We start from the raw sequence: 18,470 nt of genomic DNA, 5'->3' as shown, positions 1-18,470 counted from the left end.
GTCACGCAGCTGAGATGTGGAATCACAGAGAGGTTAGGCAACTTGCCTAAGATCACACAGCTCAGATGTGGAAGCACAGAGAGGTCAGGAAACTTGCCAAACATCACTGAGCTCACAAGTGGCAGTCAGGATTTAAACCAAAATGGCCTAGCTCCAGAGCCATTGTTCCTAAACGGGATGCTATACTGTTTCTGCTTCTCTTTCAACTTTTCATTTAAAGACAGCTGAAAACTAAGCAAGGAGAAGTTTTCATCTTTTGTAATTCCACTCAGATGGAAAACTCAAGAGGAAAAAGAAAAGCTCCCGACCCAAGAAAACTGAGTCTCAAGCAGAATGATGGAATGGAAATCGACTGTCCAGGACCTATGGGTGCAGTGGTGAGTCATAGAGAATCTATTCTACTGGGCCAATTAGTAAAAATCACTTTAAAAATGAAAAATTAAAAGGCAGCTTCTGGGTAGAATTGGACAAATAGTAAATGATCAAACTTGGAGCACAAAGGTCCCTTTTCCCTCTTGGGAAATACAGGAGCTCTGAAAGGCAGGAAGCAAGTTATGGGCAGAAAGCAAAATATAGTGAGTCAATGTGGGAAATCTCCGGTCAGACAGGGTCTGTGGCTCGAAAGGCAAAGGTCACACATCGGGTAAAATGAATGCCTTCCTTGTCTTTCTCACTCATGCTCCACGTGGCAAGTCAGGGCACGCCAGAGGGTCAAAGGCCCGAGTGAAAACCCAAGGAGGCCTACAGCCTCTCAAGCAGAGTTCCCACCTGGGCCTGACTCTCTATATAAATGCTCCTCTAGCTTAAAAAAATCAGGAGCTTTTGTTTTGTTTCACTTTATTGTGTAATCAAGACAAATTAATCTTGCTTGCTTTCAGTCAGATTTTACTGCTACTTCCTTTGGAGTATTAGTCAGGAAATTCTAACTCCTTAAAATAGGAGGAGACACAGTGGAGTCAGATTGCCAGCCAGACCCAAAGGGCTTACTAGACCCAACCCTCTAGGCCCTACACACACACACACACACACACACACTCACACTCACTCACACACACTCTCACACACACACTCACACACACTCACTCACACACACTCACACACACACTCACAATTCCGTCAGTCTGCTGACTAGTTAACATCAAACCATTCTGATTGTTCGGCCTTGTGAGCAAAACTCCTTTCTTTATTTCAGAAGAGCCATCCCTTCCTTCAAATCTTGGCCCCTGACAAGCATATCATCTTCACAGGAGGCAGCATGTTCCAGCAGAGTCAGACCTTGATTCACATCCCCACTCTACTGCCTGAGAGTGGGCTGACTTTCCTCACCTGTGCAAAGGAAAGTTTTCCTACTTCATAATGAGTCTTAACAGCCTCAGTAGGGAGGCCAGAGGTCCCCAAGTGGCAGGAGGAAATAAAACTAGAAGTGGCAAAGCTTTTTTTCTTTTCAAAATTTATTTATTAATGTGTTGTCATGGTGACACCTGGTTCCGCTTGAACTTAACTTTATCTCAAACCTTGAGCTAGCCAATGCATTTTCTCATGGAAATGTGTTCCTTAAGCTATGTTAATGAACTATGTATTTGCTTGGAAATCCAGTCAAGCTATGGTTTTTCTAGTAATCATGTATGGATGTGAGAGTTGAACCATAAACAAGGCTGAGCATCAGTCAATTGATGCTTTTGAACTGTGGTGTTGGAGAAGACTCTTGAGACTCCCTAGGACTGCAAGGAGATCCAACCAGTCAATACTAAAGGAAATCAGTCCTGAATATTCATCGGAAGGACTGAAGCTGAAGTTCCAATACTTTGGCCACCTGACGTGAAGAACAGACTCATTGGAAAAGACCCTGATGCTGGGAAAGTTTGAAGGCAGGAGGAGAAGGGAACAACAGAGGATGAGATGGCTGGATCGCATCACTGACTCGACAGGAGTTTGAGCAAGCTCTGGGAGTTGGTGATGGACAGGGAAGCCTGGCGTGCTGCAATCCATGGGGTTGCAAAGAGTCAGACACTACTGAGTGACTGAACTGCCTTTCTTCAAGATTCCTGTCAACTGTTTTATGGTCATGGATGACTCACCTTGTGTCAATGCTATCTCAAAATGCATGTTGTGGGTGAGGGGCCTGGTGCAACTCTCTCAGTTTTGCAGCTTGCTAATAGGTATATAGCAATGGCACCCCACTCCAGTACTCTTGCCTGGAAAATCCCATGGATGGAGGAGCCTGGTAGGCTGCAGTCCATGGGGTCACTAACAGTCAGACACAACTGAGCGACTTCACTTTCACTTTAATAAGTATATAACTCCTTGTTAAAAAACTAGCAAGGGGACACTCTTTCTGTCCCCTTCTGATGTCTATGTCAGAAGCTTTCTCTATCTCTTTTATACGTTAATAAAACTTTTATTACACAAAAATCTCTGAGCAATCAAGCCACATCACTGGCCCTGGATCAAATTCCTCTCCTCCACAGGCCAAAAACTGTAGCTTGGTTCACAGCTCATAACAGCAATCTTTCAATAAGGACTTGGAGAAATTAGGGAAATAACATATGCCTAGCAGAAAGCTTTGTATCCAAGAGGCATTCAATATATTTTCATGCCCTTTTGCACAAGAGATCAAGAATCACTTGGGCTTTACCTGGAAACCCAGACCTTTATTTTTGAGATGGGTCACTAGGCATTTGGGTTCTTTATCTCTCAAAACTAAATAGTGGAAGTAGGAGTGATAGAAAAGGCCCTCCCTCCTAGAGAAAGTAAAAGATCCAGAAAGAAACAGCAGAGGATGTCTTTCCTCCCCTGTGTACTTTTCTCTCCTTCCTGAAGCTGCAGAGATGGGGTGGGGGTGGCTGCAAGACTAAAGGAGGAGTTCCTTTGATGCTTTAGAGAAAGGCAAGCATTGGCACTTCTCAGGTGGCTTCTCATTCTCTCCCTATCTACCAAACATACAGACCAATGCATCAGACCTCAGGGGAGGCATCAGGCAGTAATGTGAGGAGAGGGAACTTTTCTTTGAGTCGGCAAATGATGCTTAGGGAAGGGCATTTGTCACTTTGGTTCTTATCCTTCAAACCATGTGAAAAGCAACAACAAAGTCGGGACATCAGAGACAAAAGTGTCTAGAGAACTAGGGAATGCAAACACTTGACAAGGAAGAAAGATTTATTGAAGCACACGGACATTTCAGGGGGGATGGAGAACAAAGGAGCAAGTGACAGTCCAGGATCCCATTATGCTTTCCAGTGCAATATTAATCCACACCAAATACGATTTTGTTCACTTCACACATACAACAGAAACCACAGTGTCCACCCTCGATCCCGCAGCCTCACAGGACAGGCAGCTGGCAGCTGACTCTACTGAAAGGAACTTCTTCTCCGACATAGATTCGCTTTACAGATGACTTTGGGAAGGGAAAATGGTGAGAATCAAAAGGTCAGTTTGGGACAGTGCGTTTCAGAAAATGAACCTTAGGTCAACAGACCCTTCTTAGGAAGGTTTCAACCCACCACACCCAGGTTACATCTAGGTCAACTTTGGGAAACAAGAGGAAAAAAATAAGAACTGAAACCACTTCAAGGAGGAGGTCAGAAAAGCTGTGTTCTCTGAACACACTCTCTTGGACACTAACAGCACCCAGCCCAGAGAAAACACTGGCTGGTTTAGACCATAGCTGGCTATTCAGGCTGATATAACAGTTCAGTTCAGTTGCTCAGTCGTGTCCGACTCTTTGCAACACCATGGACTGCAGCATGCCAGGCTTCCCTCTCCATCACTAACTCCTGGAGCTTGTGCAAACTCATGTTCATTGAGTCGGTGATGCCATCCAGCCATCTCATCCTCTGTCATCCCCTTCTCCTCCTGCCTTCAATCTTTCCCAGCATCAGGGTCTTTTCCAATGAGTCTTTTCTTCACATCAGGTGGCCAAAGTATTGTAGCTTCAGCATCAGTCCTTCCAATGAATATTCAGGACTGATTTCCTTTAGGATGGATTGGTTGATGTCCTTGCAGTCCTAGGGAGTCTCAAGAGTCTCCTCCAACACCACAGTTCAAAAGCATCAATTCTTCAGTGCTCAGCTTTCTTTACAGTCCAACTCTCACATCCATACATGACTACTGGAAAAGCCATAGCTCTGACTATATAGAACTTTGTCAGCAAAGTAATGTCTCTGCTTCTTAATATGCTATCTAAGTTGGTCATAACTTTTCTTCCAAAGAGCAAGCATCTTTTAATTTCATGGCTGCAGCCACCATCTGCAGTGATTTTGGAGCCCCAAAATATAAAGTTTGTCACTGTTTCCATTGTTTCACCATCAATTTGCCATGAAGTGATGGGACCAGATTCCACGAGCTTAGTTTTCCGAATGTTGAGTTTTAAGCCAACTTTTATCACTCTCCTCTTTCACTTTCATCCAGAGGCTCTTTAGTTCTTTGCTTTCTGCCATAAGGGTGGTGTCATCTGCATATCTGAGGTTATTGATATTTCTCCTGGCAATCTTGATTCCAGCTTGTGCTTCTTCCAACCCAGCATTTCTCATGATGTACTCTACATAAATGTTAAATAAGCAGGGTGACAATATACAGCCTTGACATACTCCTTTCCAAATTTGGAACCAGTCTGTTGTTGCATGTCTAGTTCTAACTGTTGCTTCTTGACCTGCATACAGATTTCTCAAGAGGCAGGTCAGGTGGTCTGGTATTCCCATCTCTTTCAGAATTTTCCAGTTTGCTGTGATCCACACAGTCAAAGTGTGTATATTGTAACACATGGCGGACACAAACGCTACAAAAGATGTGGTATGTGAGAGCAAAAATGGCTTTTCTTTCATTAGGAGCTTTCTAACGACTGCTATATCAGTTTAAAATGCAAAGAATCAGCACGGGCTGAGACATGCTCCATTGCTGGTCCTCTGGGACCACTGAGAAGCCTGTACTGGGCATGCCTGTGACCTAGTCCAAAGGCCATTATCTAACTAAAGTGCTCTTCTAAAGCAACTCTATTATAAGGGTCCTGCAGAGGTCTAGGGAAGGTGTTCAGAACTGGAAGCAACTTAGACATCTTCTTAGCATTTCCAGGAAAACTTTTAGACTCAAGCAAGGCGGAAACTGCTCCAAACAAGAGTTAAAAGCTAAGTTTCAGAAATGTGTCAAGGTAGAAATGGAGTGAAAAGCATAAAGTGGAGAAGAAAGAAGGGACCCAGTCACCTCTCTCCAATCTTCTTCTGTCTTTAGTAAACCACCCCTGCTTCCCAGAGCCTTGGCCCCAGACCAGGCACACCCTGAAACATAGACCAGTACAAGTGCCAAAGGCAGCCAGGGCTTCCTGTGGAAGGAGGAACCAGATAGCAAGATAGGTGATTAACAAGTTGTTTTAAAAGATAAATGAAATCTCATAAAGATATAAGAATCAAGGATTCTGAAAATATATAGTAGTTAATGCACAAATAAAAATATTTTGAAGAGACCCTTATTCTTGAGCCTGCTTTAAAAAGGGGAAGTCTACATCACTCTAGCATAATGAGAGCTGTAGAAATACACATTTATATACACACACACACATCACACACACACACACACACACACACACATTATAAATCTTCGCCCTTGGTTTCTTCACTTCCTCTGACTTGCCCTGGACAAGGATGGACCTGCAGAGCAGGACAGGGCTCACAAGCCCAGCTTCTGCTTGGCCATTGAGGAACGGAGTTGCAGAGTCCCTTCGGCCCAAGACCCTGGGTACTGTCGCATCTTCTGCCACAGGCTCACTTCTTCCCCAGTTGAGTCCATCCAGTCCACCACTTCCCCGTTACTGATCCCTGAGGAAAAACACCAGAGGAGGCTGAACAGAGATCCCACTCCTCAGCCTGCCAGGGAAGATGGGTTATGCATTAAGGGCTGCATCCCATAAAAGACAGTGTGCTATGAAGATGGGTTAATGGGGACAGTGTTCTGGGAACAGTTCCCTGTTGACTCTGAACTGCCATATTTCTCAGCTCCTGAGATTCCATCAAGAGACTTAAAGTTGATAAAATAGGGCTCCAAATGGCACACGGTAGCTCGAGACCTCTTATTCTAAGGCTATTACAGCGAGGGCCATTCTGTTACTGCCAAGTTGACTTATGATGGAAAGGGAGAGGAGGGGAATGCAGGGAAGGGAGGAAGAAAGAGGGAGAGAGGAAGGAAGCAGGGAGGAAAGGAGACAGAGAGGGTGAGAGGGACTAAGGAAGAAAGAGAGCTGAACACTTTTATTTTCTAGCTGTAGACTCCAGGCTTGAAGTTTGGATCATATGGGGTCTCATTTCTATTCTCTTGTACATTCATTCATTCAGGAAACATTTATCAAGTGGCTGCTGTGTAGTAAGTACTCTTCCAGGCTCTGGAGGTACAGTGTGAACAACACAGAAAAAGTTGTGCCTGCAGGCAGCTTATGTTTGAATAGAGAAGATAGAAAATACAGAAGTAAACCAACAGGAGTCAGATAAGCATCATAAAGTGAATAAACAGAGTGATTTGTAGTGCCTAGATCAGGGTCTCCCTTAGATGAAGCGGTCTTTGGGCCCCTCTGAGAAGCAGATATTTGAGTTAGGAGCTGAAGGATAGAAAGGAAGCAGCCCTTCCAGACAGAGAGAACACTAATAGCAGAGGTTATAAAGTGGGGAGAAACTTGGTATATTTGGAGAACACAAAGCTAGTCAGCATGTTTAGAGCACAGCGAGCAAGCAGTGTTACAGGACAGATAAGAAATGAACAGAGGGTCCAGATCACACAGGGGCCTCTTGGCATGGTGAGAACTTTGGGTTGTTTTCTAAGTACAGTAGGAGCTCCTGAAGGGTTTTAAGCAGGGGACTGACATGAACCGGCTTACATTTGTAAGAACATCACTCTAGATGCTTTGTGTTAAATACTTTGTATGAATTAACAATATACAAGTAATATTCACAGTCACAGGAATGCAGACTGTAGCGACAGAAAAGAGTATTCAAGACTAAGCCTTGAGAACCACCAATATTCCAAGTTTGGCTAGAGGATGAGGATGCCCCAGATAAAAGTGTGGTGTCAACAGAAGCTAAGTTATTTCAAGAAAAAGGGAGTGATCAGCTATGTTAAATACCGTGAAAATTCTAGAATGATGAAAACAAAATTTTGACACAAGCAGTTGCTCAGTGGAGTGGTGGGACAGAAGTGGGATCACAGTGGACTAAAGACTAAAGGAAACATGAGGACATGGGGACGACTCTTTTTCATAGATTAGAGGGGGGACGTGGGCTCAGGAGAAGGTTTGTTTCTGTTTATTAAGACTAGAAGTACCAGAGCATATCGACTTTCACCTCCAACAGGGAGGTAGAGAGAATAAAACTGATTAGACAGGAGACACAGGAGATTCCAGAAGAACGGTCATTGAGAAGGTGAGGGTGTTGTGATCTAGAACACTTGGACAGAGCTTGGCCTTTGCTAGGAAGGGCCCCTTCTTTTATATAACAGGATGTAAGGTGGAAATCAGAGGTACAGATATAGGGACATTTGGGGATGTTTTTGGTGGGAAGCTGATGGCATTCCTGGGCATTCAGGGTACTGTTTATCTGTACACCTGACAGTGCATGAGCCTGGCCTCCCTCCAGCCCTGCACATAGTAGGCACTCAGTAAATCCTGTCTGAATGTTCACTGAAAGGAAAGAAGACAACTCTTGACATAGAGAGCTATGCAGGGAGCAGCTATGCAGCGAAAGTCGCTCAGTCGTGTCTGACTCTTCCCGACCCCGTGGGCTGCAGCCCGCCAGGCTCCTCTGTCCATGGGATTCTCCAGGCAAGAATATTGGAGTGAGTTGCCATGCCCTCCTCCAGGGGATCTTCCCAACCCAGGAACTGAACTTGTGTCTCCTGCATTATGGGCAGATTCTTTACTATCTGAGCCACCAGGGAAGCCCAGGCAGGGAGAGGGATGGGTCTGTTCAGAGTGAAATATCTAAGAGGCCCTGAAGACAGTGAGGGTGAGGGGAGAAGCTCTCACCTGTGCCGACACTCAGCCTGACCCCACCCAGGAAGTCATTGCTGGCCAGGGGCTCCCGGTCCCACACAGTCAGTTCCAGGCACATGTGTTGGAGATCTTCCAGCCTCACACCATTGTAGACAAATGTATGGTTATAGTGGGGATTCAGGGTCTTCTTCACCACAGGAGTTTTACGCTTACTGGCCTTGTTCCTCATGGGAAGGAGGTATCTGGCAGACAGTGTGGAGGAGTCAACAACCTACTCAAAGCTGGCAACATCTCTCTAAATTCCCCTTTCCTCTCCCACAGGCCTAGCCCAGGAAGGTGAGTCAAAACTGGGATCCAAGAACACATATTCCCTCCTTTGAATCTGCGGAAGCACAGTTCCTACCACCTCCACTAGATCATTCACCTGATTCAATGCCTTTAACCTGGAGAGAAAATTAACACAACGTTATTAAGGAACTGTTGTCTATACTCCACCAAAAAAGGGTTTTGAATATCTGGTTCCACCTCTATTGGGCAAAGTCCTCTTTAGTAAAAAAAAAAAAAAAAAAAAAAGAAATAAGCAATTCTTGTTGTTCAGTTGCCAAGTCATGTCCGACTCTGTGAGCCCGTGGACTGCAGCATGCCAGGCTTCCCTGTCCTTCACTATCTCCCAGAGTTCGCTCAAATTCATCTGCATTGAATTGGTGATGCCATCTAACCATCTCATCCTCTATCACCCTCTTCTTCTCCTGCCTTCAATCTTTCCCAGCATCAAGGTCTTTTCCAATGAGCTAGCTGTTCACATCAGGTGGCCAAAGTATTGGCACTGTAATAAGCATAGGCATTGCCAAACATGATTTCATATTTGCTAGAGAACCGAAGCAGTGGGGGTGAACTGTAACTTGGGGAAAGCTGGCATTGCTTAAATACTGTGGGGAACAAAGTCCTGAGTCCCCATCTTGACAGTCAAGGAATGCAGATTTTTATTCAGGATTAAGAGCACAAATCTACAACAAAGGAAAAGTTGGATCTAACTGTCCACCACTCTCCTTTTTGGAAATCAGCACTGCAGCCCAGTCCAAACTGAGCCCCAACCAGTGCCAACACAGTAGTGGAGGTTGGGCCATTACATAATTTCAAGAGCAAAGTTGGCTGCTGGAGGGGGCAGGACACACAGGGATAATATCCACAGAGAAAGGTTTAGCTAGATTCCTCTCTGAGCGCTCATGTCCTGAAACCGGTTAATTTGAGCTGGTCCATGGACTCACCCTTTTACAAAGCTGTCTGAAGTCCCTCCTAATTTGGCAGCTGTCAGGTTCTTGGCTTCTTTGATCCACACCTGGAGCTCTCCCCCTTCCCCACCTTTACCTGGAAGGGATATCAGCCAAAGCAAATGAGTTCTGACACCTTCACATTTCTCTCGAGCTTTATCTACATAGCACTTTCTTTCCTGGTTCCTGAAGACAGCCAGCTCCATGATAAGCGGACCACACCTGCCTTGTATTCGCAGTACCCAGCACCGTGCCTGACAGTGAGCAACAGGCACTCAAGTCATAACAAAAATAGCAATAAAGGCTTACTGAAAACTGGCTATGTGCCATATTCTACATTAAGCATTTATTCCTCAAAACAATTATATGAGATATAGACTGTCACTGTCGTCATTTTACACATGAGAAGATTGAGGCATAGAGAAATAAAGTTGCCTGATATTTGTTGAATGACTGAAAAAAGGGAACTCCTACACTTCTGTTCTAGATGCCATCCCCATGGCAACAAGACTCATCAGGCATCATCAATTTCAACCCCCAGCTCACATTTTAATATCTCGTTCTCTACTAGTTCCATTCCTTTCAGTCTAAATAGAAGCTAATCTCACTTCTGCTTTTAAAAAATTCTTTTGAAAGAATATTTCCCTTCACCCTATCTCCTTTTCAAGCTTTCCTCCACTGTTCTCTTTTCTTTCACCATCAATTTTCCTAGAAAATAGAGTCCACAGGCATCGCTTCTACTTCTTTGCCTCATTCACTCAGCCTAGTTTCTAGTGAAATCTGGCTTCTGCTTCCACTGAGATCCACTGAAAATGTAATCTAATGCCGAGGAGTTGTGTCTTCTCATTGGGCCTGACAGGCCAGTGGTATTTCAATACTGATGACAACCCTGCTCCCTTCTTCAAGCTCTCTTCCAGCATGGCTCTCTTCTGATAAGCGTCTATCTCCCTGGCTTCTCCTCCCCATCTTCATACTTTAAATTGTTCCTCATGGTTCTCTCCTTGCCTCTCTTCTCTAGTCATCCTGTACACCCTCTTTGGAAATCTCATTGACTTCCCCAAACCCTATAGATTAGACCTTGCTGCAAGGAAATTTTTAAGAAATTTTTCTTTAAATTTCTTGATTTTCTTGCATTGCCAAAGCATCAAGTTCAACTTCTTACCATTACATCCATGGCCCTTTATAGCCAGGCTCCAACCCCATCAACAATTTCATCTCCACTCCCACATCTATATATGAGAACTCCAGCCCCACTTAACTAAGAAGTTAACTGCCTCATAGTCACACACCACCTCACATTTACCATGCTTTTTTCAAACCTTTGCTCCTGCTATCTCCTCTTCTTAGAAACTGCTCTTCTCACCCCACTCTCTTCCTTTTCTGCCTGATAAAGTCTTAAGTCAAATATCATCATTACTTCCTCTCTAGAACTCTCCCAAATACAACCAGACAGAATTCATCACTCTTGTATCTGTGTTCTTTGAGCAGATGACTGTCATTCTTTCTAAAATAAGCTGTGCAAGGGAGGGCAAAAATCATGTCTTATTCACTTACATATACACAGGCACTAGTACAGTGCCTGGTGTTGACTTATTCTTCCTCAGCCTTCAACTTCCTGGCCCTTATACTTATACACCACCCTTTCCAACCACCTTCTCTCAGTCCTGAAGTTTCTGTTCTGTTCTGACCTCTTAGTAGCGTTCCAGAGCTGGACCAAGACCAAGTTAGTTTAATGGCATCAAAAACACAATTTCAACTTGAAGGCATTCCCTTCTGGTTGAAAAACAGAAATGGCTTCCTTACTACAGAAATCTTCCTTAGAAGACAATCCAGCGTGAATCATAATCTGGTCTCTCCAATAGTGCTAGCCACTAGCCAGTACCAACCTTGCACAGATCAAGTGCAGAAAACTAAGAGTTAAATCCAAGGCCCCAAAGAAAACTTACTCTTTTTCCGGTCACTTCCAATGGGGAGTTTGGAGGCTGGGATATATTTCAGTGAAACCACCAACTCGCCTTTGTGTGTTGGCAAGCTAGTCGAGGACTCAGCACTGATCTGAAACACAGGGAAAGCCAACAGCTCAGGCTGGGCTATTCAGACTGTTGAGATCTCTCTCACAGAGGCGATTCTAAAATTACCCTCAGGAAGAGCTTCACAGCATAAAAGTATCCTCCTCCTTATGAATACCATCCTGGATCCCTAGGCCATGGAAGCCACAGGATTCTACGCAGTTTCTTCAGAAGGAGCTGCAGAAGAACTAACAAAGAGTCTTCTGTGATGCTGACTGTTTTGCTACTATGAGGATACTGTTACTAGATTCCAAATACCCTTGAAGGTCTTCAAGCAAGGCTGCCATACAAAATGACAGGGGACCAACGGCATGATGAAGAATCTTGTTACCAACATTGTTAGTGATAGCCCCAAAGTGGAAACAATCTAAATGTCAATCAATATACGAAAGGTTACATGAGTGATTTTAATGCCTCATATGGCATATGGCATGTGAGCCTCAAAAAGGGTGCAGTGACTCCCTACACGCTAACAGGGGAAGATATCCAAGATGTACTGTTAAGTCAACAAAGCAAGATGCAGAAAAAGTATCCCTCTTATATTAAAACATATTCTTATTTGTATATGTGAATATATATATGTTAATAATGATTATTATCATTATCACTCATACAGTACTTACTATATCTGCCAGGTATTGTTACAGTATTTTAAGTATATCATTTTGTTTAATGCTCAAGATACTCCCTATGACATGAGTACAATTACCCCCACTTTACAGATTACAGAACAGAGGAACAGCGAAGTTAAGTAACTTGCCCAAGGTCACAGAGTAATTGGCAGAGCCAGGATTCAAATTCAGACAGACTGGCTCTCGAATCCATGCTTTTAAGCACTATGTTACCACTGCATAGAAAAACCCAGAAAGATACAGACAAACTTAACACTTGTATCTTCTAAAGAGGGGAGTAGAATGGAGAAAGGAAAAAGGGCTTTCACTTTTTACTCTCTCATTAAAAAAAACACTGTAGATATAGAGAAAGGCAAGTATCACTTGTACGATTTTCAAAGATCAGAAGTCTTTTTTTAAAAGAGAGCTTGCATTAAATTACTGATGATTTATACTTGAAATATCAAAGTCAACACATAAATGCTCTGAAGGCAGTTGTTTCATATACTAGTTTTTAGTTTTAAATTAATTGGAATTATTGAATAATTTGAGGATTGTAATAGTTAATATCATTAATGTTATTTTTTTCCTACTTTTTTTTAAATTTTACAATACTGTATTGGTTTTGCCATACATTGACATGAATCTGCCATGGGTGTACACGTGTTCCCAATCCTGAACCCCCCTCCCACCTCTCTCCCCATATCATCTCTCTGGGTCATCCCAGTGCACCAGCCCCAAGCATCCTGTATCCTGTATCGAATCTAGACTGGCGATTCATTTCTTACATGATAGTATACATGTTTCAATGCCATTCTCCCAAATCATCCCACCCTCTCCCTCTCCCACAGAGTCCAAAAGTCTGTTTTATACATCTGTGTCTCTTTTGCTGTCTCGCATACAGGGTTTTCATTACCATCTTTCTAAATTCCATATATATGTGTGTTGACTTTGATATTTCAAGTATAAATCAATCATCAATAATTTAATTCTAAATTCTCCATTAAGAGAACGTGGAAAGGGGAAAATAATAAGATGAGCAAATAATGCAGAATAAAGTTTGCATTCATTACCAAAAAAATAATAATAATTTAATCCTTAAAACATTATTTCTCCATTATTTTCTTGCATTTTGTGTTGCTTGTAAGAAGTCTCTTCTTAATACTGTTTTTATTCCTCTACATATTATTTTTTTCTTCTCTGAGAGTATCTAGAGATAAAAAGAATTCTTTGTGGAAAAAAAATTAAAAAAATAAAAGAGAGCTTGCAGATACTTGAGGGCTCGGTGAAACTCTGTTACTAAGATTTGAAGATGCCACAATTTTAATTTTATGTTACTTTTGGTTAATGACTCTCTCTACCACTAGAATCTAAATGCCAGGAGACAGGAATCAAGTGTTTTTATCATTGTTCATCCTAGCATGCCTGAAACTTAGCAATGTACCTGGCATATATAGGTGCTCTACAAATATTTCCTGAAAGAATGCAAGAAGGAATGAGTGGGTATCAGGGATGAGCAGTAAGTGGCCATGAGGAGCAGGATGGTTTCACTCTGCTGGCTCTCTTGGCATGCTTGTGCTTCTTATGCCTTGGAATCAAGAGCATGAGCTGGTGCAGATCAGAGGTGCTCTTTCACTGCCTGTGTTCATGGGGGCTCCTCTAACATAGGGACTCAGCTCTTAAGTATAGCAATACAAGGAAGGCATAATCCCCATCAGTCTGGAAAAATGTACCATATACCAAGAATGCACGGCAGTGTAATGGATGAAAGGGACATAGAAGGATAGGAAGGTGGATGCCAGAAAGAGAAAACTGAATGGGAGCAAACGGATCACTAGGGCAAGAAAAAAAAGAAAAATCAGAGACAAAAAATGGAGAATGTTTTCAGTTAAAGTAAGTATGCAATACTGGAGTGGTCTTTTTGTTGTTTATAAAATATCTATACAATTTGTTAGTCTCTAGATTGTGAGCTTCAGTGGACTCTTAAAAATTAGGGTTTAACCTTAGCTGGAAATGTGCATAATTGGTGTACTTGTTTCATTTTGAGCATATTTTCATTCTGGCTCAAAATAATTTCAAAGACCAAACAGTTCCATTTCAGTGCAGGGTTTTCTTTTGACGGAAGGCATTCTTTGTTGGCAGTAGTTCATGATGGTTTGCAATGACATTTCCATCAGAACTGCATCAACTGTAGACCCTTGAGAGAATGACTTATATGCCAAATGCTTAAGAAATTTCGAATTTCTAATAATATGCTATAGTTTTATTATACTGGCTTTCCTATTTTTATTAGTACTTAAAGGGAGATTTTTAATGTTGTTACTATACTTTTGGAGGGCAATAGTTTCAAAATATTGAATGTTCATTTCCTTTGACTCAGCAATTCCACCACCAGAAATTTCTCCTACAGTTACACTCACAAAAGAAGGACTAGATATAGTATACCATAGTTTTAACAGAGAAAAAAGAGGCAAAAAAATTAAATGCCCATCAGTGAGGGAACTGTAAATATAATACAGGTACACGAAGAATGTGTTATGTGTCCTTAGTCACTCAGTTGTGTCCAACTCTTTACAACCCCATGGACTGTAGCCCACCAGGCTCATCTGTTCCTGGGATTCTCCAGGCAAGAATACTGGAGTAGGTAGCCATTCCCTTCTCCAGGGGATCTTCTGGACCCAGGGATTGAAACCAGGTACCCTGCACAGCAGGCACATTCTTTACCATCTGAGTCACCAGGGAAGCCCACATGAAGAATACTATCCAGCAATTAAAATGAGATAAACCTGTAGCGATGGCACAGAAAAATGTCCATGATAAATGACAAAGTGTTAAATGAAAAGAATCAAGATATACATACACACAATGAGAAGAGCTCATTTGTGTAAAAAGGAAAAAAATGAAATCCATATTTATATATCTGTGCTGCTTAATACAAAATTTCTATAAAGATATTCAAGTAGTTGATAACAGTGCTAACCTACTTTTCTTTTTATATACTTCTATGTTTTCTGCAATCTCAAAAACAACAGAATGATCTCTGTTTCAAAGGCAAACCATTCAATATCACGGTAATCCAAGTCTATGCCCCAACCAGTAACGCTGAAGAAGCTGAAGTTGAACAGTTCTATGAAGACCTAAAAGACCTTCTAGAACCAACACCCAAAAAAGATGTCCTTTTCATTATAAGGGACTGGAATGCAAAAGTAGGAAGTCAAGAAACACCTGGAGTAACAGGCAAATTTGGCCTTGGAGTACAGAATGAAGCAGGGCAAAGGCTCATAGACTTCTGCCAAGAGAATGCACTGGTCATACCAAACACCCTCTTCCAACAACACAAGAGAACACTCTACACATGGACATCACCAGATGGTCAACACCAAAATCAGATTGATTATATTCTCTGCAGCCAAAGATGGAGAAGCTCTATACAGTCAGCAAAAACAAGACCGGGAGCTGACTGTGGCTCAGATCATGAACTCCTTATTGCCAAATTCAGACTGAAATTGAAGAAAGTGGAGAAAACCACTAGACCATTCAGGTATGACCTAAATCAAATCCCTTATAACTATACAGTGCAAGTGAGAAATAGATTTAAGGGATTAGATCTGATAAACAGAGTGCCTGATGAACTATGGACGGAGGTTCATGACATTGTACAGGAGACAGGAATCAAGACCATCTTCATGGGAAAGAAATGCAAAAAACCAAAATGGCTGTCTGAAGAGGCCTTACAAATAGCTGTGAAAAGTAGAGAAGTGAAAAGCAGAGGAGAACATTGGGGTACACGTGTCTCTTTCAATTCTGGTTTCCTCAGTGTGTATGCCCAGCAGTGGGATTCCTGGGTCATAAGGCAGTTCTATTTGCAATTTTTTAAGGAATCTCCACACTGTTCTCCATAGTGGCTGTACTAGTTTGCATTCCCACCAACAGTGGAAGAGGGTTCCCTTTTCTCCACACCCTCTCCAGCATTTATTGCTTGTAGACTTTTGGATCGCAGCCATTCTGACTGGTGTGAAATGGTACCTCATTGTGGTTTTGATTTGCATTTCTCTGATAATGAGTGAAGTTGAGCATCTTTTCATGTGTTTGTTAGCCATCTGTATGTCTTCTTTGGAGAAATGTCTATTTAGTTCTTTGGCCCATTTTTTGATTGGGTCATTTATTTTTCTGGACTTCAGCTGCATAAGTTGCTTGTATATTTTTGAGATTAGTTATTTATCAGTTGCTTCATTTGCTATTATTTTCTCCCATTCAGAAGGTTGTCTTTTCACCTTGCTTATAGTTTCCTTTGTTGTGCAGAAGCTTTTAATTTTAATTAGATCCCATTTGTTTTTGCTTTTATTTCCAGTATTCTGGGCAGCACTGTTTACAATAGCCAGGACATGGAAACAACCTAGATGTCCACCAGCAGATGAATGGATAAGAAAGCTGTGGTACATATACACAATGGGGTATTACTCAGCCATTAAAAAGAATACATTTGAATCAGTTCTAATGAGGTGGATGAAACTGGAGCCTATTATACAGAGTGAAGTAAGCCAGAAAGAAAAACACCAATACAGTATACTAACACATATATATGGAATTTAGAAAGATGGTAATGATAACCCCGTATGCGAGACAGCAAAAGAGACACAGATGTATAGAACGGACTTTTAGACTCTGTGGGAGAGGGAGAGGGTGGGATGATTTGGGAGAATGGCATTGAAACATGTATACTATCATGTAAGAAATGAATCGCCAGTCTAGATTTGATACAGGATACAGGATGCTTGGGGCTGTTGCACGGGGATGATCCAGAGAGATGATATGGGGTGGGAGGGGGGAGGGGGGTTCAGGATTGGGAACTCATGTACACCCATGGCGGATTCATGTCAATGTATGGCCAAACCAATACAGTAATGTAAAGCAAAATAAAGTAAAAATTAAAATTAAAAAAAATAAAATCAGTTAAAAAAAAAAAGCAAAGGAGAAAAGGAAAGATATACCCATTTGAATGCAGAGTTTCAAAGAATAGCAAGGAGAGATAAGAAATCAGCGATCAATGCAAAGAAATAGAGGAAAACAACAGAATGGGAAAGACTAGAGATCTCTTCAAGAAAATCAGAGATACAAAGGGAACATTTCATGCAAAGATGGGCTCAATAAAGGACAGAAATGGTATGGACCTAACAGAAGCAGAAGATATTAAGAAGAGGTGGCAAGAATACACAGAAGAACTGTACGAAAAAGATCTTCATGACCCAGATAATCACGATGGTGTGATCACTCGCCTAGAGCCAGACATCCTGGAATGTGAAGTCAAGTGGGCCTTAGAAAGCCACACTACGAACAAAGCTAGTGGAGGTGGTGGCATTCCAGTTGAGCTATTTCAAATCCTGAAGGATGATGCTGTGAAAGTACTGCACTCAACATGCCAGCAAATTTGGAAAACTCAGCAGTGGCCACAGGACTGGAAAAGGTCAGCTTTCATCCCAATCCCAAAGAAAGGCAATGCCAAAGAATGATCCAACTACCACACAATTGCACTCATCTCACATGCTAGGAAAGTAATGCTCAAAATTCTCCAAGCCAGGCTTCAGCAATACATGAACCGTGAACTCCCAGATGTTCAAGCTGGTTTTAGAAAAGGCAGAGGAACCAGAGATCAAATTGCCAACATCCGCTGGATCGTGGAAAAAGCAAGAGAGTTCCAGAAAAACATCTGTTTCTGCTTTATTGACTATGCCAGTCTTTGACTGTGTGGATCACAATAAACTGTGGAAAATTCTGAAAGAGATGGGAATACCAGACCATCTGACCTGCCTCTTGAGAAATCTGTATGCAGGTCAGGAAGCAACAGTTAGACTGGACATGGAACAAAAGACTGGTTCCAAATAGGAAAAGGAGTACATCAAGGCTGCATATTGTCGCCCTACTTATTTAACTTATATGCAGAGAACATCATGAGAAATGCTGGGCTGGAGGAAGCACAAGCTGGAATCAAGATTGCCGGGAGAAATATCAATAACCTCAGATATGCAGATGACACCACCCTTATGGCAAAAAGTGAAGAAGAACTAAAGAGCCTCTTGATGAAAGTGAAAGTGGAGAGTGAAAAAAGTTGGCCTAAAGTTCAACATTCAGAAGACGAAGATCATGGCATCCGGTCCCATCACTTCATGGGAAATAGATGGAAAAACAGTGGAAAACAGTGGCTGACTTTATTTTGGGGGGCTCCAAAATCACTGCAGACAGTGATTGCAGCCATGAAATTAAAAGACCCTTACTCCTTGGAAGGAAAGTTATGACCAACCTAGACAGAATATTGAAAAGCAGAGACATTACTTTGTCAACAAAGGTCCGTCTAGTCAAGGCTATGGTTTTTCCAGTGGTCATGTATGGATGTGAGAGTTGGACTATAAAGAAAGCTGAGTGCCGAAGGATTGATGCTTTTGAACTGTGGTGTTGGAGAAGACTCTTGAGAGTCCCTTGGACTGCAAGGAGATCCAATCAGTTCATCCTAAAGGAGATCAGTCCTGGGTGTTCACTGAAGGGACTGATGTTG

General features: G+C 42.2%; 1 protein-coding gene across 2 annotated transcripts in view; it reads right to left on the bottom strand.

Annotated features, from left to right (window-relative positions):
* Positions 1 to 4,796: 4,796 nt before the first annotated feature.
* SYTL4 (synaptotagmin like 4) overlaps positions 4,797 to 18,470 on the bottom strand; it is a 64,515-nt gene continuing 50,841 nt past the window's right edge. For both annotated transcript variants that reach the window (XM_040264967.1, XM_040264969.1), the window contains exons 14-17: positions 11,187 to 11,295; positions 9,238 to 9,337; positions 8,003 to 8,211; positions 4,797 to 5,810 (exon numbers count right to left, since the gene is read on the bottom strand). In XM_040264967.1, the coding sequence (XP_040120901.1) occupies positions 5,662 to 5,810; positions 8,003 to 8,211; positions 9,238 to 9,337; positions 11,187 to 11,295 (567 nt within the window). In that variant the 3' untranslated portion in view covers positions 4,797 to 5,661. The remainder of the gene's footprint in view (positions 5,811 to 8,002; positions 8,212 to 9,237; positions 9,338 to 11,186; positions 11,296 to 18,470) is intronic.

This window comes from Oryx dammah, unplaced genomic scaffold, assembly GCF_014754425.2.
Source record: "Oryx dammah isolate SB20612 unplaced genomic scaffold, SCBI_Odam_1.1 HiC_scaffold_23, whole genome shotgun sequence".
Lineage (NCBI taxonomy): Eukaryota > Metazoa > Chordata > Mammalia > Artiodactyla > Bovidae > Oryx > Oryx dammah.
Note: the sequence above shows the minus strand (reverse complement) of the source record. Positions and strands in the feature narration are given on the sequence as shown.